The sequence below is a fragment of the Rattus rattus genome, chromosome X (genome assembly GCF_011064425.1).
Source record: "Rattus rattus isolate New Zealand chromosome X, Rrattus_CSIRO_v1, whole genome shotgun sequence".
Classification (NCBI taxonomy): Eukaryota; Metazoa; Chordata; class Mammalia; order Rodentia; family Muridae; genus Rattus; species Rattus rattus.
Genome location: NC_046172.1, coordinates 109,843,382 through 109,864,616, shown reverse-complemented (window position 1 = coordinate 109,864,616; position 21,235 = coordinate 109,843,382). Strand labels below are relative to the sequence as shown.

The 21,235-nt window shown below is 37.3% G+C and overlaps 1 protein-coding gene across 1 annotated transcript in view; it reads right to left on the bottom strand.

Moving 5' to 3' along the window:
- Window positions 1–1,619: 1,619 nt before the first annotated feature.
- LOC116888149 (zinc finger protein 280C-like) overlaps window positions 1,620–21,235 on the bottom strand; it is a 20,945-nt gene continuing 1,329 nt past the window's right edge. Inside the window, exons 2-8 of the mRNA XM_032889478.1 lie at window positions 19,593–19,814; window positions 19,352–19,461; window positions 15,275–15,495; window positions 11,199–11,356; window positions 10,758–10,858; window positions 9,724–9,870; window positions 1,620–1,999 (exon numbers count right to left, since the gene is read on the bottom strand). Coding sequence (XP_032745369.1) covers window positions 1,841–1,999; window positions 9,724–9,870; window positions 10,758–10,858; window positions 11,199–11,356; window positions 15,275–15,495; window positions 19,352–19,461; window positions 19,593–19,814 — 1,118 coding nt within the window. The 3' untranslated portion in view covers window positions 1,620–1,840. The remainder of the gene's footprint in view (window positions 2,000–9,723; window positions 9,871–10,757; window positions 10,859–11,198; window positions 11,357–15,274; window positions 15,496–19,351; window positions 19,462–19,592; window positions 19,815–21,235) is intronic.

The following is a 21,235-nucleotide window of genomic DNA, read 5'->3' as shown; positions in this document are numbered from 1 at the left end:
ACAAGTATCTCTATCCACTGACCCACTTTTACATATATTTTAAATGGTCTTACCAGTTAAATGAAAATTATTTAGATATTTATTTGCTGTTGAAATAATTTCATATTGGTAACATGGAAACATGGATTTTAATGGATAATTTAGAAGTTAGTGCAAATTATCTAAAGAATGTACTTTTCCAGCCCTTCCCGGTTGGGGATTTAGTCCATCTAAGTTTCTTTATCTAAAATGCAGGGGTAATACTAGCTCACTTGTCTGTCTTGTTGGATCGCTGACTGGATAAATTAAAAGGTATAAAGAAGACAACAATTATTAATGTCATATTACAATATGAAAATTTCGGAGGTTTGCAATATTCACATTAGTATTCTGTATGTCTAGGCACAACATGGGACAAATGGATTACAAGAACTTACATTGGGATGCATTTCTTACTCTAGATGTTTACAGCATTGTCCTATATTATTTTAGGTCATTCTAATAGCAGATATACAAAAAATGTATGCACTAAAAGCCAAATATGAAAGGAATAACTTGATTTTGGATTATCCGTCCATCTGCTGGACCACATATTCACGAGTAAACTTTATATAAAGAAGCCAGAGGAAAAAATATGGCAAACTCAGAAAACTAAATTTATAGTCAAATGTCTGCTTAGTAACTAAAAACAGTACTATTATCCAGGAAAAGAATCTGTTTCTCTGTAAGGAGATTCAGTAACATCAACTTTAATATACCTATGAGATTCAAAGCACTATGATGGATGCTTGGAACACAATAAATTAAATGTGACTTGCAGTCTCAAGTGCCTTGTAGTCTAGCAGGTAATATATTAAAAAAAAATAGCTTACGGAATACAAAAACCACTTAGTGATTCAGCTTCAATGACTACAAAGGAATATCTCAAAGCACATGCCAATCAACTCAAACAACAGTCAAAAGTTTTTCCTTTCGGAGTATAAGAATAATAAAACCTGGTCGAAACACAGATGGCTCAGCACCCTTAAGAACATTCAATGCTTTTTGCAGAAAGTTTCAGAGTTTAATTAGAATCATGGGGCAGTCACAACTGCCTGTAGCCCCACTGGGTATACCTATACAGGTATATAGCACATGCTGGGACAAGTGCATGCACACACACATATATACGTGGTTAAAAAGCAGCATAACATTAACTTTATTTCTTTTCTTTTTGTTTTTTAAATACTTTTTATTTATTTTTATTTATATGAGTACAATTTTGCAGCCATGTCTTCAGACACACCAGAAGAGGGTACTAAAAGATCCATTCCAGATGGTTAGAGCCACTCATGGTTACTGAGAATTGAACTCAGGGACCTCTGAAGAGCATCTACGCCTTAACCACTGAGCCATCTCTCTACGTAACTTTAGTTTCTTTTTTTATTTTTTCCAGAGCTGGGGACCGAACCCAGGGCCTTGTGCTTGCTAGGCAAGCGCTCTACCACTGAGCTAAATCCCCAACCCCGTAACTTTAGTTCTTAACACACAGAGACATAGTTAGGTTAACAAAACCTTAACTTTTAGTTCTGCACACACACACACACACACACACACACACACACACACACAAAGAATAATAAAATTTTAATTTTATTTCTTAATAAAAATAAGGAAAACATTTTCATCATATTTAATAGATTTTAAGACCAGATAGGAGTTCCTCCTCCCTCCTTTTTTTTGAGACAAAAGCCTCGAGCCCTGGCTGTTCTGGAACTCACTACGTATATCAGGCTCTCTTCAAACTCAGAGATCTGCCTGCCTTTGCCTATTGTGAAGGCATATAGCACCTCACCTAGTCCAGGCACTTACAAGACAAATGCTAAAATACAACCTGTTTAATACTTACTTTTGTTCCAGGAGGCAATCCTTCTAGTTCTTTAGGCTTTATAAATGTACGATGTTCTAACTTATGATCTGTTTTCTCCTTGGAGGTCAAAAATTGTAGTCTGCATTTTGGGCAACGATAAATTCCTTTTTTCTGTTTATAAAAAAATAGAAATAATATTAAAATACATTTTCTTTTTCTTTTCTAAGGAAGAGTCTCACTATATAGTCCCAGTTGCTCTTAAAAAAATCTGCATGTGGTACACTTTGTTGGTCTCTTGTGATCCTCCTGTTTCTGCCGTGCAAGTGCTAGGATTATAGATATGTACCACTATGGTCTAGAGACACTAACGACCACCTGCCTCAAACACTGAGACCTGCTCTTGTCAAATTATCTCCGTAATTTAAAAACTGGTGTCAGCATGTAAAAGAATGCAAATAGGTTCATATTTATTACCCTGCACAAAAAAAGTCCAAGTGGATCAAACATCTCAATGAAAACTGGATACACTAAATTTAATAGAACAGAAAGTGGGGAAGAGGCTTGAACTCATTGGTACAGGAGACAACTTCTTGCCCTCAGGCCCTAAGATCAAGCAATGATAAAAGGGACCTCATGAAACTGCAATGCATCTCTAAGGCGAAGGACACTGTCAATAGGACTAAACAGCAGCCTACAGATTGGGAAAGGATCCTCACCAACTCTACATCCGACAGAGGGCTAATATCCAAAATTTACAAAGAACTCAGGAAGTTAGACACTAACAACCCAAATAACCCAATTAAAAAAGGGGTGCAGAGCTACACAGAGAATTCTCAACAGGAGGTCAACATGCATAAGCATCAGCCAAAGGCGTTCAAAAAGTCCGTGGTCATCAGGGAATTGCAGAGCAAACTGAGGCTCCAGTACCTTACACCCATCAGAACGGCTAACATCAAAACTCGCTAAGAGACGGAAGCAAGATGTTATACATGGAGCAGCAACTCCCCATTGCTGGTGGAACGCAAACTTATTCAACTACTTAATATCAATTTGGTGGCCTCAGAAAACTGGGAATACTACCTGTATTCCAGCTATACCACTCCTGTATATACTACAAAAAAAAGATGGTTCCCCATCCCACAAAGACATGCATTCCACTGTGTTCCTAGCAGCCTTTATTCATAGCCAGAAACTGGAAACTAACCTAGATGTCCCTCCACGAAACAATGGATAAAGAAAAATGATCTAGCTACATAATGGAATGGTATTATGTTATTAAAAACAAAGACATCCTGAAATTTCAGGCAATGATAGGAACTTGAGGAATATCATCCTGAATGCAGTAACCTAGCCACCAAAGGGCATGCTACATGATGTACTCACTTCAAGTAGATATTAGCCAGAAAGCAGGCTACTCATGCTCCACCTTACAGATCCCAAAGAAATTAAACAAAAAAGCAAGACTTCCAGGGCGAGGAAGCTTCTAAACCTAATTTTGGAAAAACAAAATAGTCATAAGAGAAGATGGAGAGGGGAATCTAGGAAAACATAGGGGAGGAGAATGGGGGTGGTTTCAGGATCAGGTGTGGAGAGAGAGTAGATGCATGATGGCCATTGAATGAATGAAATCTGTAGTCAGGGAGAGGGGACTGGGGCCATTTCATGACTTGCCAGAGACTCGGATAGGGGAAGCTCCCAAGAATCTATGGGATAACCCATGAGCCCCCCACAGCACTGGGGATATGGGACCTGGAAGAGGCTACTCCCGTGGGTCCAGGCAGAAACCCCAGTGGAGCGATAGGACACCAACCTAGCCACAAAACTTTGGACTCCAAAATTCACCCCTGCTTTGATAAAGAAATGCAGGGGATGAGGAAGGAGACTGAGGAAATGTCCCAAACAATAACCAACCCAATCTAGAGAGCCACCCCATGGGTGCACCAATCCTAACACTATGACGATTCTCTGTTATGCTTGCAGACACAGGAGTTCAGCATGGCTGTCCCTCTGAGCCTCCACCCAGCAGCTGGGACTCTCGACAGACAGACACGCACAGCCAAACAAATTGAGGGCCCCTAGTAAAAGGTGGGATAGGAATCCACAGGAAGACCAACAGAATCAACTGTTGACACTTGGGGCTCTCAGACTGAACCATTCAACCAAAGAGCACACAGAGGCTGGACCCAAGCCTCCTAGCATATGTAGAAGACGCTTGGTCTTCATGGACCCAAACAACTGGGAGCAGGAAGGTTCCCAAAGTTGTGGCCTGTCTGTGGATATGTTCCCACCCTGCCACCTTGTCTGGCCCTCAGCGGTGAAGAAGCGCCAGCCCGCAGAGTTGATGTGCCAGGTAGGGAAAAGTAGGGGTGTCATCCACTTCTTGTGAAGGGAGCAGGATTGAAATGTAAAGTGAACAAAAAATTAAAGTTTCTTACCACTTACTATCTCCCAACATCGGTACAGGATAATGCCAATATCCTTCCTTTCATTTTTGGTGCTAGGAATCATATGCAGGGCCTTATGTTACCGCAGTTAAGGGATTGAGTCATTCATTCACTCACTTGTTTTTTGAAGGACTGAGGAGATGACCCTTCAGGTAGCTAGGCAAGTGCTTTATTCAATCTTTTAAAGAACTTTGATTATAACCTGATAAACTACCAAGCATACTTAGATTACAAACAACAAATTACATTTTATTTTTTTATCCTCAGAAAAGTAAATGTTTTTACTTTTGATATCTTCATTGTTTAACAGGTTGAAAACAACTTAACACGAAAACAAAACAAAAAACTAGGTGGGCATGGCTGCACATGCCTTAACCCAAGCCTGAGGCAAGTTAAGAGGCAGAACCTCTCAGTTTGAGCCAGCCTGGTCTACAGTTAAAGGCAAGTTCAGGAGCTGCATGATAAGATCCTATTTCAAAACAAATAATCAAAGAAACTTGCAAACAGAAAACTACAAAAAACCCCAAAAAAACAAACATAAAAACCTAATTAGAAACTCTTAAGAAGGTTATAGATTTAAATGGCAGATCTGTCCAATAGAATGTTCTATATAGTTGCATTAATATCCATTGTGAAACCTACCACTTACAAGTGGGCAGTGAGTGCTTTAAATTTAAGAAGTGCAACTAAGAAGGTAAATTTTGTTATTTTACTTTTCGTGGGTCTAAATTACAGACACATAGCATGATGTTGGTGGGCTGAGCTACGATAAGGGACACATAAAAAAGAACCTTTCCAATTTACTGTTTATCAACTTTGACTAAGTCCTCAGCCATATTCTCATTTCTTGCTGATACGCCAAAACAGAACTCAGAAAACCAAGTCACTTGTTTGCACCATTTACTGTCTTTCTATCTGTTAATTGGAAAGTATTTATATATTCTATTGATTCACACATATTATATATATATGATTTGTGCACAATAAGTGTAAATTATTACTTCTATAAATCTTTGTATGTCCACATATATAATTGCTTCTTTTTATAAACATATATAATCATCAAGGAAAAAATTCAAAACAAAGTAGTGTACACAGCAATTTAGTACAATTTCTATGCACAGCAGGCAAATGATAAATATAATTTCTTCATGATGTTCAAAGTGACATACATAATAAAGGTAATGTTTCTGTTTTATATAATACTGTACTATTTTGCCCTAATAATATTCGTTGATGTCATGAATAATAGGAACCTGAAGCTTACATGTCACAGTACAACCACAGATCCTTGGTAATATTTCACTTTCTTTCCTGTCCAGAATGGAACAGAGCACTACACTACATGCTTCCCTGTAAAAGTATCACAAAAGGGCTCTGATTGCTTATCCAATACCACCTGGTCAGTCCTGAGATCATATACATACAGGTAACGTTACACGGACTGAGCAGGTTATCTATAGAGGTGCACATGTGTCTGTGTATGTTTGGTGTATGTAACAAGTAAAGAAAAAGAGGCTATGAAGTTGAGAGACAGTAAGAAGGGAGGGTATATGGGAGGTGTTGGAGAGAGGAAAAGGGGTGAAATAATATTAAAATTTCAAAATCTTATTATACATTTAAAAACCTACTTGTTCCATATTTTTACAATATCTCAGTATATGGAAATTCCCTTCCTTTAGAATCTCATAACAAAACAGACTTGGTTACTCTTTACTCTCCTCTTTCTTACACGTTAATATGAGCTATATGATGCTCATAAATTTAAAGAATTTATCTTTGTGTTTTCATTACCTCTAATCACTGCTACCATCCATACTAGTTTAAAGCCACCCATGGGCTTTGAAACAGGCTCCTGTTTCTCTCCTTTATCTACTACTATGATCCTTTCCAAAGCTGTCAGGGAGACCTTAAAAACATTTTGCATTTTTTACTTGCTTCCCACGAACACTCAGGAATTCTGATTCTGACTTACAAGGCCTACTTAATCTGGTTTGCCTTCCATTACCACAACCTCAGTCACTACTTTTCCTATTGCTTCTTTCCTGTGCTGCAGTCACACTAACACCCTTGCTATTCCTCTAACATCCCAAGTATATGCTCACCTCACTATCTAACCCACTTAAAATGTTCCTACTGTTTGGAATATTCTCTTTCTGATGGCCATAATACATATTGCCTTATACCCTATGGAGAGGCCCTCTTTGATCAACTCATAAAAAAGGAGAACCTATTTATGGTGGCTTGAATATGCTTGGCTCAGGGAGTGGCACTATTAAGAGGTATGGCCTTATTGAAGGAAGTTTATTACTCTGGGGGTGGACTTTGAGACCCTCATTCTAGCTGCCTAGAAGCCAGTCATCTCCTGTTTGCCTTTGGAACAAGATATTAAACTTTCAGCTCCTCCAGCACCATGCTTCCTGCCTTGATGATAATGGAGTGAACCTCTGAACCTGTAAGGTATCCCCAGTTAAATGTTGCCTTGGTCATGGTTTCTCTTCATAGCAACAGAAATCCCAGTTAAGACAGGTACCAAGAGTGGAAGAATACATGTCAGCACTGAGCACAATCCAACGAGTTTAAAATGTCTGCTATTCCATTAAGAGAACATTTTCCCAGGGGCCTGGGCTGGAGATATTAATCTAATATTCAAATTAACTAAATTAAATTTTGTACATCTTTATTATGTATGTATGTGTGTGTGTATGTATGTATGTATGTATGTATGTATGTATGTATGTATGTTGCAAGGTACTAAGGTTGAGGAAGACAGAGAAATAACATGATGTGATACCAAAGAAAGAGTGATTTGTTCCAAAGGTTAACAAACAAAGAAACAAACAAAAGACAAAACAGAGCACAAAAACTTCCCTGTACTAAAATTTTTGACAAGCATATAATACAGTTTGATGGATTTGAAGGGTTTTCAAGAGTAATATTAACTATGTGGAATTCCTGCCTTTTTTAACCTACCATTGTGGATTTTGAGTCCCTGGTAAGTTTGAGCTCTGAATCAATTTTGGCCATCATTTGTTGAAGAATCTGATATTGGTCAATTTATTGTATATAAAGTTTTGTTTTCCCTTCTATAAAATAGAGATAATCACATACTCATTTCATAGGATGTCTGTTAAAATAATGGACAGCACTGGCTAACTCTAAGTTCAATAATTATTAATAAGGTAAGTTCCAGTACAAGACTAAAACTGCTCAGCTCTGGATTTTTGGTCTTTGGTAAATAATGACTCAAACTGACAATACTTGAGAAATACATGATAAGCCTTATCAAAAGATTTTTTTCCTCTTTCCTGCTGAATGTCTATGTCTTAGGTATTCTAAACTTAATGAATGGAGCCGTGAGTAGAGCAGTTTCTGAGTCTCAGAGGCTTACATGAATTCTTGTGTTGAAATCCTGAGCTCCAATGTAATAGCATTGGGAGACAGTATTTGGACGGTAATTAGACCATGAAGGCAAAACCCTTATAAGTGGGATAGTGTCCTTATAAATGAGAGGGTTCTTTGCCTTTGCCAGACAGAATTTTGGTGCCTTGAAATCAGACTTTTCAGTCTCTTGAACTGTGATACATAAATATTTATTGTTTGAGCCATTTGGCTTATGACAGTGTGTTATAGATAGCTGCCTGTATAGACTAAGAGACTACTCACGGTGTGCCCATGATCTCCATGGATACTCTCAGGTTTGTTGATTCAGTAGAGTTACTTCGGAGATTCAGAAGCTGCTATACTCACAGTTTCGTGTATTACAGTGACATAAAGGAAGGAAAAGATTAAGGATAAAGGCACACTGGGTAGATTCTGGAGGATACCAGGCACCAACGTCTAAGCATTCTCTTAGAATGGAGTGGTCATTAATTCACCCCAAATTAATCACTGAAAATAGAACGGAAACTGTCTGGGGAAACAGAGGGTCCAACTAATAGTAGGGTACAGATATGAAAGAGGAAGGTAGTGGGCAATGGAGAGAGATGTTCAAAGCACATTATAGACTTGCATGAAAATAACTTTATGCAACCCAGTTTAATAAAATAAAAAAATTTCTATTATTTCCTGTTTATGAGCACAAACAAAAAATTTAGACTAGTCATGTGGCATATGACTTTAATCCAAGCAATTAGACAGCTGAAGTGGAAGGATCTCTGTGAATTCAAGGCCAGCCTGGTTTACATACTAAGTTCCAGGACAGCCAGGACAACATATAGGGACCCTGTCTTAAAAAATTGTTTTAACTCTGAATTCTAAAAGTCCAGTCATTCCTTTTATCAGAAAGTATTTGAAAGGAGAATTGTCTTAGGGAAGTCCTTTACTAGATTTTGTTGCTGGGTATGGAAGCCACTGTCTTCAATGCTAGTGTTTGGGACACAGAGTCAGAAGAAGGTGGATCTCTGTGAATTTGAGACCAGCAGGGTCTGTATAGAGAGTTCCAGGCCAGCCAGGGCTACATAGTGAGTTCCTGTTAACAGAGGGGGTGAGAGGGGGAAGGAAAGAGAAAGAAAAAATGAAGGCAGGCACACAGATTGATTTTTGTCAGAGTTTTTAAGAGTGAAAAGTTTTCTTCCCTAGTTACCAAGAAGTTAATTTTATTACCTAATGACTGAACCGACGTCATGTTTAGCAGCAGGGCTGAGGACATTGGCAATGACAATACAACTGATAAGAAGAAGATACAGTGAGCTAATCAGTGGGAACGCAAAGTTTATTACATGTCCAGTAAATCCTGTTCAATGCTCTTTCAGGCAAATAAAAGGATTCCAGTTTCACTGAAGTTTTCAGCCAAATGCCAGGCTAACGGTTTCAGAAAAAGACTAGGTGAACTCAAAATCAGACCTCAAGAAAAACATAAGCACTGGTACTGGCATCTTAGAAATTATATAGAACTGGCAAAATTCACATGGGAAGCAAGTCATAATCTAAATACGGTTTACAAATGTGGTAATAAGGGTCACAGCTGTTGCCTCTTCGCAGCACTGTGAGAAACCACCCTGGGGAACTCATCACAAATACGTGTAGTCTCACAACAATAACAACAGACTGGGAAGAGGAAAGGATATTGGAAGAGAGAGAAAAGCAAAATTCTTAGCTTCCTCACTGCAAATGCTTTCCTCTGCTCTTCAAAATTACCTACAAGATCACAGTTTCTACTCATCTTGGATACCAAAATATGCAGCCTACAAACCCCACTGATTTACTCCCTTTCGCTCTACTCTGTGGTTCCTATGTCTAGGGATACCTTTCAGAAAGTTCACTGGTTATGGACCTCAGTATTATCTGAAAGCAGGGGAAAAGAGGAGATGTTTTACAAGTCAGCATAAATCGTAAATTAATCATGACATTTTGAACACGTTTGCTTTCTGTCTGGCATAAATTTAATTACTGTTCTAAGTACCTATGTCTTTTCGATAAGACGATGTGAAGAAATAAAGTAGGCCTCACCTGATGTCTCATGTAGTGATTCATATAAGGGGTTGCCATTCTACTAACTTTGAGGCAGAATGGACATAGCAAGTTCTTAGTGTTTTCGTGAGATGATCTAAAGTGAGTCTCTACATCAGAAAATATCGATGACCTAAACTGGCAAACCTAGAAATATAAATAAAGTTAAGTTCAACACAAAATTTTATAACTTGCATATAATTTATATCAACTTCGTTGTGATATATCATTGGTTTAGAAAAACATCCTGCACTAGAGCTATTTCAAACCATAGCCAACCTTTATTCCTCTTTTCTGATCTACCATGACATACACTTTCAAGCACTCAGATTTTTCTCCCCATCTTTATTAACTTGAGTATTTCTTATTTACATTTCGAGTGTTATTCCCTTTCCCGGTTTCCGGGCAAACATCCCCCTAATCCCTCCCCCTCCCCTTCTTTATGGGTGTTCCCCTCCCCATCCTCCCCCCCTTGCCGCCCTCCCCGCAACAATCTAGTTCACTGGGAGTTCAGTCTTAGCAGGACCCAGGGCTTCCCCTTCCACTGGTGCTCTTACTAGGCCATTCATTGCTACCTATGAGGTTGGAGCCCAGGGTCAGCACTCTGATTTTTAAAGGCTAAGCCAGAGACAGTTTATCTTTATGTTGTTTTCTTTATACTGGGAGTCACTTCAAACTCTGGAAAAACACTTGTCAAAATATATTTAGTTAGGTTCTCTAGTACTTCCTATTTCCTTGACATGTGTATAATCTTCGCTGTAAGATAAGCAAGGCCATGTTTGTCTTTCTCCAGCAGGACAAATGTCTGTTACAAAAGTCAGAGAACCATGGCTAGGAAGGCCAAATCTAGCTCACTACACCCACACAATGCATGAATTCAGCCAAGTGGAAGTCACCGAGAACAAGGGCTTTTCAATTTGAGTAATACTAACACATTTTACTGATATGCTTAAGAAATCAGAAGAAACAATACTATTTCATGGACTGCAGACATATTGAACAGACAGCCAAGTATGTAATAAACGTGTGCATACCTGGCAAATATATGGCATTTCACCAGGTTTATGAGTGTCCTTCATATGTTGTAAAAGCAGATGCTCTGTTTCAAATGACAATTCACAGATTTTGCAAATAGCTGAAAGGGAGAAAAATCACATTACAGCATTTTTCACATGCTTATGAAAACAGGATTCATTTTGTATAATCACAGCATTAAATAATACAGTAACACTACTAGAATAGGCGATTCTAGCAATCTTATCACTATTGACTGTAATACTGTTTGGAGGAACTGCGGATGTACCTAGGTTGTAGAGCTACATAGTTCCTAGCCTGTGCTAACTACAACCATTGTTAGTTTTTATATTAAGTATAAATTAAAGGCATTGGTTTTACAATTGAAAAATCCTCTATAAACTTAATCCTTATTATTCCCTCATACTCAGATAATTAAATTATGTAAACTCGTCACTTACTAGAAAAATCGTGAGGAGTATGTGTACTCTCAATGTGGCATTGTAGCTGGAAAGGGTTGGGATACTGCCGATAACAGTGTTGGCATGTAGTATGGCTTTCCCAGGTCTCATTGTTCTGTTTTTCAAATTCCAAGTGGTGTTTCATGTGGTTCATGAACCTATAAATGATAATAAAACAGATGCAAAATGTCTAACAACCAAAGATTCACACATCATTACTGGATCCTAAAAACTGTACATGACTGATATTTAAAACATCGCCTATAAGGCTTTAATGTCATCTAGAAAAGTGTACACTAGTAGTGTGATTGAAATGAGATCAGCCCCCATAGGTTATATATCAGCATGCCTGTTTGGATTAGATAAGTTGTAGTTTTGGGGGAGGAGGTGTGTCACTGGGGGTGGGCTTTGAGGTTTCAAAAGCCCTTGCTTTTCCCAGTTAACTTTCTGCCTCTCTCTGTGCCTTACGAGCTCTCAAAATGTAAGCTGTCGGCTATTGCTGTATGCTTGCCTGTCCACTGCCATGCTCCCTGCCACGTTGGCCATGGACCCCAAATTAAATGTTTTATTTGATTAGTTGCCTTGGTCATGGTATTCTTACAGAGCAACACGATATTAACAAAGACAATACTTTAGCTGGGCAGGGTATCATGTATCTGTAGAACTAATTACTCGGAGGTTGAGAAGGCAGGATTCATTTGAGGTTATGAACTTACAGTTAGTCTAGGAAACACAGCAGATTCTATCACCAAGTAAGTCTATCACAATGTTAAAAACTGTAATACAGAAAATATTTTCCTTGCAGAGTGTTAACCTCTGCAACACCACCCACTCAGTCAGTTTTACATCCTGTTATCTCAGCTTCCCTAAAAAAGGATTCAGTAAGAGGGAATACTAACGTTTCATGGGAGACCTTATGATACAAATGTGTATAACTGTTTCGAAGCCTTAGCAAACTGAATTTCAAAGTAAAAACTCAATGAATTGAAATGCTTTTGCTGGTATGGTGGCTCCCATCTGTCCTATCAGAACTGGGGAGGCTACGTTGGGAGGGAAGAGAAAGAACAGCCACGAAAAGCAATTGTAATATTAGGTTGGCTATTTACAATAATTCATTATGAGTCTCTATAGAAAACCATCGTACCATAAATTATCAGTGTAAAGAAGAAACTGCGAAGGGTTCGGACATCATCTCTTTTAACATCATCACCAAAGCACACCTTATTTCTATTGAGACAGTCTCACATAACCTAAGCTGACCTTGAACTCATTACATAGCCAAGGTCTCTCTTGAACTTCTGATCCTCCTACTTCCACCTCCAGAGTGATGGGATTATAGCCTTTAAAATTATAGGCTTTATAAAGAACTGTGAGCTATAGCTGGTTATAATTACGATCTATAATATCTACTTTTTTGGAGAGAGGGTCTCTAGGTAGCCCAGGATGTTTTCACAATCCTGTTTTTACCATCCCAAGTACTGGGATTACTGCCATGCACCTCGATGCTTGAAGTCCAGTATCTTCTTTACTCCTTTGGTTTTGGTAGAAGTCTACAATTAACTTTGGAAGTATTCAAATATCACATGGTTCTATGGAGAAATAAGCATGTTGTAAATTGAGTATCTGTTAAACTCTGATCTGAAATGCTCTGAAATCTAAAAGGCTTTGAGCATCTCATCACTCCACAAGTGCACTTAACTTTTATGTCTATTTGATACACGCTAGAGTCATCAAAGTGGAGAGTACCTCGATCAAGAAAATGTCTCTGTAAGACTGACTGTGGGCAAGCCTGCTGGCCACTTTTTAAATTAGTGATTCATAAAGGAAAGAGAGCCCAGTCCATTCTGGGTAGGGCCAACCCTGGGCTGGTAGTCCTAGGTGCTATAAGAGAGCAGGTTGATCTGGTCACAGGGATCAAGCCAGTAAGCAGCATCCTTTCATGGCCTCTGCACCAGCTCCTGCCTCCAGGTTCCAGCCCTGTTTGAGTTCCTGCCCTCACTGCCTTTGATGATGATGGAACTGTGAGTGAGTGAAATAAACAATTTCCTCCATCAGTTGCTTTTTGGTCAAGGTGTTTCATCACAGCAATAGAAACCCAAACTAAGACACATGATAATATACAGTGCAGGTAAATCAGAAGTATCATGCAAAATTACCTTTAGGCTACATATCATAAAGTATAAGGAACACAAACCTACTACTTATTTGACTTCTACAGTACAATGTGAATGGTAAAATCAAATTGGTAAATAGATGTTCATGGTAAAACTTTTTCAAAACCGTTGTTGAATATTTAACATTTTTATTATAAATGTTGGGAAAATAGCACTGTTACACACATGGAGTCACAGTACTTGTGAGTGAAGGCACAAGGCCTGCGTAAGATTAAGCCAGCCAAAATCTCAGTATGGGTAGGAAAGGGGTTCATAAAGTCCCATTCCTAGTTGGGGAACTATTAACAGGAGCCAATTTCTTTCAGAAATGTGGTCCCTGAAAGGCAGGCTCATGCTCCCGTGGATGGCCATATACCTATGCCTCACACCCTACACCAAGCAGCACTAGGTGGACCCAGCGGGTTAAAGAAAAAACATAGCAATGCCTTGGGAGGGAAAAGTGGGAGTAGGGGAATAGGGGTAGTATTGAGGCTGAAGAAATGGATGGTGGATTTGATCAAAATGCATCATATGCATATATGAAATTCTTAAACAATAAAGACAAGAAAAAGGCTACTATCCTGTACTTTGATTTTTAGTTTTCCCAAAGCTGTACTGTGTAGTGTAGTGTCTATTCTGCCTACAAGCAATGTGAAGATCTTCTTGGAGTTTGTGTTTGAGAGAGCTCATAACCCAAATCTTACATGAAAGAATGTATAAAAGACCAGGCTTAGAGCAATCTACTAAGTTATACTTATAAAAGAAAAAACCCTAGTAGGGCATCATAGCTCATACCTAGGATTTAAGCAGAGGAAGGCAGCTCTGTATGATTTTGAGGTCAGCCTATTAGTCTACAGAGTGAGTTCCAGGACAGTCAGAGGTACAGTGAAACCCTGTCTCAGTTTTTTTTTTCTCTAAGCTAGGAACAGTAGCATACTCCTTTACTTTCGCACTTGGGAGGCAGAGAGAGGTGGATCTCTGTGAATTCGAGGCAAGCTCTGAGAACTAACTGGCTTACATAATGAATTCTAGGATAGCCAGAGTTACAAAATAGAAAGACCCTGTATCAAAAAGTTGTTTCTTTTTCATCAGGGCATGGTGTCACATGTCATTAGTCCCAGGACTCAGGAGGCAGAGGCAGGTGGATTTCTAGAGTTTGAGGCCAGTCTGGTCTACAAATTGAGTTCGAGGACAGCCAGGGCCACACAGAGAAACCCTGTTTCAAAACAGAAAAAATGTTTTTTCTATAGAAAAATCCTGGAAGTAGTATTAACAATAAATATTGAGAAAGATATCATATACACACATTGTGAAAACTGTCACCTACCACAAATATCAGGCAACAAAAGCAATGAAAAATCAGTTGTTTTGTTACTTGTTTTACAAATGTTGATAAATATTCAACAGGCCATGTAATTTTGATAATAAAATCCATGTTCTTAAATTTTAAGACAAAACTTATAAGTTTTAGAGTTTTAAGCAGGCATGGTAGCATATGCCTTTAATACAAGAACTAAGGAGGCAGAAACAGGCACATCTCTGAGTTTAAGACCACCCTAGCCTACATAGTGAGTTTCCATATATAGAGAGACCCTGTCTCACAAAAAGAAATCTTTAGGACTTCATTGGGAATTATATCTGTGTTTAAAATATTTCAACTGTACAAAAACCAAAGCAGACATGTGTACACCATGAATTTCTCCTGTTTTTTAAGCTATCTGAAAAAATTATAACCGGGTAGATTCAGATATCAAACTACAAAAATGGAAGAGAAAATAAAGACATCCAGCACAAGAAAGAGCTTCCTAGCACAAGTATTACAATGAATTACTTAGGATGACAAAAATTACAATATTTATATTAAAAGATCCAGGTGTAAGTTTTTGTTTCTTTTCAAACAAATAGAAATCAGTATTTACATACCTAATATTATTTTTAAGAACTTTTGTGCAACTGAAGCATTTAAAAGTTGTGGGAGCCTTCTGGTCTTCCTCAATAGCTCCTTCATGTCTTCCATAATAAAAGTCACTAACTAGCATGATCAGTTTTTCTTTATCTGAGCCAATGATAGCTCTGCTTACAGCCTTTGAATTTTCTGATTTGAGAGTTTCCAGAAACTTATTTATCATGTCTGGGCAGCAACGCTGAAAAAGGAGAAATAGCATGTTTTATTTGTACCTCTTATAAAAATCTATGCTTAGCAATATGAAAAGATACCCACCAAAACACTGGCTTCCTTCTTTATGCAAAAAAATCCCAACCATAAACACCAGCATTTTAAGGAAAGAAATAACTTCCAAAGCAAATGAAAAACTTTAAGTCTTTAAGTTCTTTTTGGACTAAGATTTAAGCAATTGCTTTTTGGCCCATAACTATACATTTCATACTAATGTCAACATACAACTTAAAAGTTACATACATCATTATGTATGAATCCTAATTACCGATATTTAAAAAGTTTTTTATTTAATGAGTATCTTCATGTATACCTGCCAGCCAGAAGAGGGCCCAAGATTTCACTATAGATGGTTGTGAGCCACCATGTGGTTGCTGGAAATTGAACTCAGGGTCTCCGGAAGGGCAGCCAGTGTTCCTAACTACTGAGCTATCTCTCTAGCCCAGTGCCTAAAATCATACGAAAACTATCTAATATCATATCTAATGACATACTAATACTTGAGTAAAGCATAATTGAAACTAGATTTTGAACACAGTTGATATGGTGTTCTCCTAACACAAGGAACTAGATAACGTGTGACCCACAAAGAGTTATCAGTTATATTCTTAAACTCTCAGTGTAGTCTATCTGTAAAACTTAAACATTTCATGTGAGATATTTACCTTGAAAAAAGTCAAAATCTCATTTAAACTGATTCTAATGTAGAATACTTTCCACATATAAATTTTATTCAATGAAAATTAATTTTTTATTGTACATAATTTTCAGTGGTAGAATTTCTCTGGGATGAGTCTTTAAGAATAACTAGAGCAGACTAGAGAGGTGGCTCAGCAGTTAAGAGCACTGACCATTCTTTCAGAGAAGCCAGGGTTCAATTGTGAGCACCCATATCGTCCCAACTGTTTGGGACTGTAGTTTCAGGGCAGCCAAGGCCTATTCTAGCCTCCAGGAACACCAGGTATGCAAATGATGCAGACATACATGTAAACAAAGCACCCAAATACATAAAACAAAAACAAGTAAATCTTTAAAATAATAACTGGAGAACAAAAATAAAATGGGAGAAAATATTTGTAAATCATAGAATTATAATTGTCAAATATATAAACTTTAAAGTCTTAGAGAAAACAACTGTGAGAATTCTTATAATTCAGTAGCACCTCAGTAACATTAAATATATCCTAAAATAATTTAAAACATATAGAGATGGTAGGAAAATAGAAAGGTATTTATGCTTGAGCAGGGAAAAATACTTTCAGAAGAAGATTACCATGTAATTAAATCTCAGTAAATGTTATCTGTGCTGTATTCCGAACCTAAAGTCACAGTTGATTGCATTGGTATCTGGCCATTTATGAAAGAATTTATACTACTGACTGCGATGGCTAATCTTGGTTGTCAAGTTGACTACTTATGAAATTACCTAAAACCTAAGCAGCTAGGCACACCCATGAGGGATTTTTCTTGATTGAATTCTTTGACGTGGGAGACTCACCCTAAATCTCAGCGGCATCTATTGGCAACCCACATAAAGAAACTAGGTGAAGCTTTTGGCTGTTTGCCTGCTTCCCTTCACCGTCACTGACAAATTCATCTATTCTGTTCCCGAGTCTTTCCTTCCCTGGTGTTAGAACACAGTTCTTTGGGATTCCAATGTGAACTGCAAAAGTGCAACACTCTAGACTTGGGATTCCAGCACCAGACTGGAACTGAGGAGACCTTCGGTTTAGAGGATTGAACAACTTCTGGATCCTTGACCTTTTCCTCAGGGAAGAGCCAGGACCACTCATAAGCCACTTTAACAAATCCCCTGTGTGTGTGTGTGTGTGTGTGTGTGTGTGTGTGTGTGTGTGTGTATTATCATCATTAATTTAATATATATTTTCCCATATATCATGCCTGTTCTTTAGGAAACCATGGCTAATAAACTGGTATGTTTTATTAGGAATCACAGTTCAACCTTTTTTTTCCATATCTGTTTCTTTTGCTGATTTGTAACCCTACTGAAAAGAAAGTATCCTATATTCCCACATTTCCACACATTCAGTCATTTCTACTGACTTTCACCGTTAGTTTTATAGTAATGTCCTTTGTCTTTCATTAGTTCAAAATGTTTAAATTTTCCAATAAATATTTGTTAAATAAATAAAGGCAAAGGAGCTGAGAAGACATTTCTTTTAACAACACATACAAAACGAACAGGTGTACATACATTAAAGAAATCTTGTTAGAAAAAGATAATTAGGCTTCATACATAAACAGGAAAAGAAGGATTACAAGGGCTGGGGAAATGCTTCAGTAGACAAAGCATTTTCTGTACACAGGTGAGGACCTGACTTTGAATCCTGAGAACCCAGGAAGGCCAGGCATGGTAGTACTTGTCTATAGTCCTTGTGCTTCTACAAAGAGATGAGAGGCAGAGACAAGAGAATTTGGCATAACAGCCACAAACAGCAAAGAAATTCCATCTCAAGCAAAGTGGAAGGCAAAGGCTGACACCTGAGGTTGTCCTATGATCTCCACACACATACAGTGGGAAACACACACTTTTCAAACGTACAAATGGGGGTTGGGGATTTAGCTCAGTGGTAGAGCGCTTGCCTAGGAAGCACAAGGCCCTGGGTTCGGTCCCCAGCTCCGAAAAAAAAAAAGAATCAAATGTACAAATGTACACACACACACACACACACACACACACACACACACACATCCACACTTATTCATAAAGGATAATGAATAAATAAATGAAATTTGGCCAAAAAAAGGGCAAACGATACTTTATTTAAAATGCTAGTGAAGTTATATGAGAGAGGGGAAAGGGGAGGGAGAGAAAGAGACAGAGGGAGAGAGAGGAAGAGAACTATATCCTAAAGAGAATACAAAATGGAATTGTCAAATATCAAAGACAGTATTGGTGGTGTAGTACTGGACTCATTGTTCTCACACAGTCAGGAAGGTGGATAGACTAATGTCCAGTACCAGAATAGATAACCTGTATTTGAAATTTTGAGCACTCATCCTCACCCCTCTACTTTTCTCCAGGATTAAATAAAAATCTGTTTTGGGAACAGTGTGCAGAATCTTTTCCCAAGATGATTCTTTGCACTCTCCAGATCCTTCTGTCCACATACCATGTATACTTTATGTATTTTACTCTTTTTCTTGCCTCCTTCCTCGCTGCCATTTACATGGGGCAGGCAAAGATACGATGGACTATCTTACAAAGATACCATAGAATACTGTTTTATTATTTTATTAATAAGTAACATATTTTAACTAAAAATCCCTCTAAATCCCATAATTTTTAGTAGCTTCAAATTTATCTAAAAATCCAAGTTCAGGAGCTTGAAATACCAATATAAAACTAGAATTCATTTATAATCCTATCCTTTTCTGGATTGAGTTAAAACTATCATTTGATAATTCTCCATTAGGAAATTGTGGAAAATTAAGACATAAAACTAAGATTTCTATTGAGAAATATGAAGTGACTATGACACCATGGAAAAATTAAAATAAGGAAATTTTAAGTTTTATGAAAGACTAATAAAATCCTTGCTTTATGAGAGGTATAAAGAATGGCATACCTTTAGCCAATAAAATAAAACACATATGATGGTGTTTACATGACGAACTTAAGTTTTATAATTTCTTGGCTAGGATGAATTTAAATTTTGTATAATCATTATGAAATTTAATTTTTACTCATATGAAAATGACAATAAAAGAAGCTTTATTATTTAAATATATAGACAAATATTTACTATGTATTGTTCTTAATATTTCCTCATTTTCAAAACTCGAATTCAAAACGATTTTACCTTCATGTGGCACTTCAAAGGATCCAAAAGACTGAACTTAACATTGCACTTTGGACAAGATCGAAGTGAAGGTTTTCCGGCTGCAGACTGAATTGATGAGGTATTCATATCTAAAATATATTAAGGACTTTTATAAATAAAAATTGATCTTTTAGAAAACTTAAACACCTTTTAAAAATACCATAATTCCTAAAATTTGTTTCTAACTAATAGGTTTTCCTATGTAAGATTTCATACTTACCTGATAGTACAACCTGGGAAGAAGCCTCGGAAGGAGACTTGTTTAAAGATGATGCTGAGCCACGGCCTGTTTCAGAAATGCTTGCATTAGTCTTTGGCTTCTTTGGATTAACACTGTTTACTTTGGACGAGGAAGGATGTTTTAATCGTAAAGTTTGATTGACACCTACAACGATTTGAGCACCAGAAAAGGTATTTATAAATTGTTTAGCACAGAATATTACTTATGTAAAATTGCTATGAAAATGGCTTTAACATTTAAAATATTGTAAAAATGCCTTGGAGCTAACTTAAATGACAAAAGTTTATATAACCAAAAAAAGCATAAACTATACAAGGAAGCATTTTCAGATTCACAAAAGAAATTTTATACAAAGTTAAAAAGATACTTTCAAATGAAGCTACTTATTAAAGAAGACAGGCTGAGGGGAAAAAAGCATCCATCCCACAAAACACAAAGCAACAATAACAACAATAATAAAGTAAAAAAGAAAGAGACAGATAAAAGAAAGCTAGATCAGCTTTCTCTGAGCTAAGTTCTTACAAATGAATCTATGTTTTGGCGATTAAATATACTTAAACTTAAAAAATAATCAGTCTAAAATCCAGGAGAACTCTTAAAAGGTGTTTTAAAAATCTTGAGATAAAAGTTTTATTTGGTCTTTTTCCAACTAATAATGTAACAAATAGTTTATTTGGTTGTTCCTTAAGTAGGTAGTGGAAACAAAAATAATTCACTCATTCATGTGAAAAAAAAAATCTAGTGTTTCCACAATGGCCTTCCAATTATTATCCTCGGTGTTAATTAAATGTAATGGGCAAGTCAGACAAAGTGTTTCCTTTTGTGTTTGAGAACACATCTTAGCATCCAAAGGCTTATATAATTCATGGCATCTGTTTGAGAAATAGGCCCAAGCACAGACAAAGTGATTTTATAAAATAATCAAATATGAATTGTTCTCCATGACAAGGTCCCTATAACCAACAGATTGGGAAAATATCTTTACCAATCCTACAACTGATAAAGGGCTTATATCCAAAATATACAAAGAACTAAAAAGTTAAGACTGCAGGGAGACAAATAACCCTATTAAAAAATGGGGTTCAGAGCTAAACAAAGAATTCACAGCTGAGGAATGCCAAATGGCTGAGAAACACCTAAAGAAATGTTCAACATCTTTAGTCATAAGGGAAATGCAAATGAAAACAAACCTGAGATTTCACCTCACACCAGTGAGAATGGCTAAGATCAAAAACTCAGGTGACAGCAAATGCTGGCGAGGATGTGGAAAAAGAGGAACATTCCTCCATTGCATGGTGGGATTGCAGACTGGTACAACCACTCTGGTAATCAGTCCAGGAGTTCCTCAGAAAATTGTACATAGTACTACCTGATTCCTGGGCATTTACACAAAAGGTGTTCTAACATGTAACAAAGACACATACTCCACTATGTTCATAGCAGCCTTATTTATAATAGCCAGAAGCTGGAAAGAACCCAGATGCCCTTCAACAGAGGAATGGATACAGAAAATGTGGTACATCTACACAATGGAATATTACTCAGCTATCAAAAACAATGCCTTTATGAAATTCATAGGCAAATGGTTGGAACTGGAAAATATCATCCTGAGTGAGGTAACC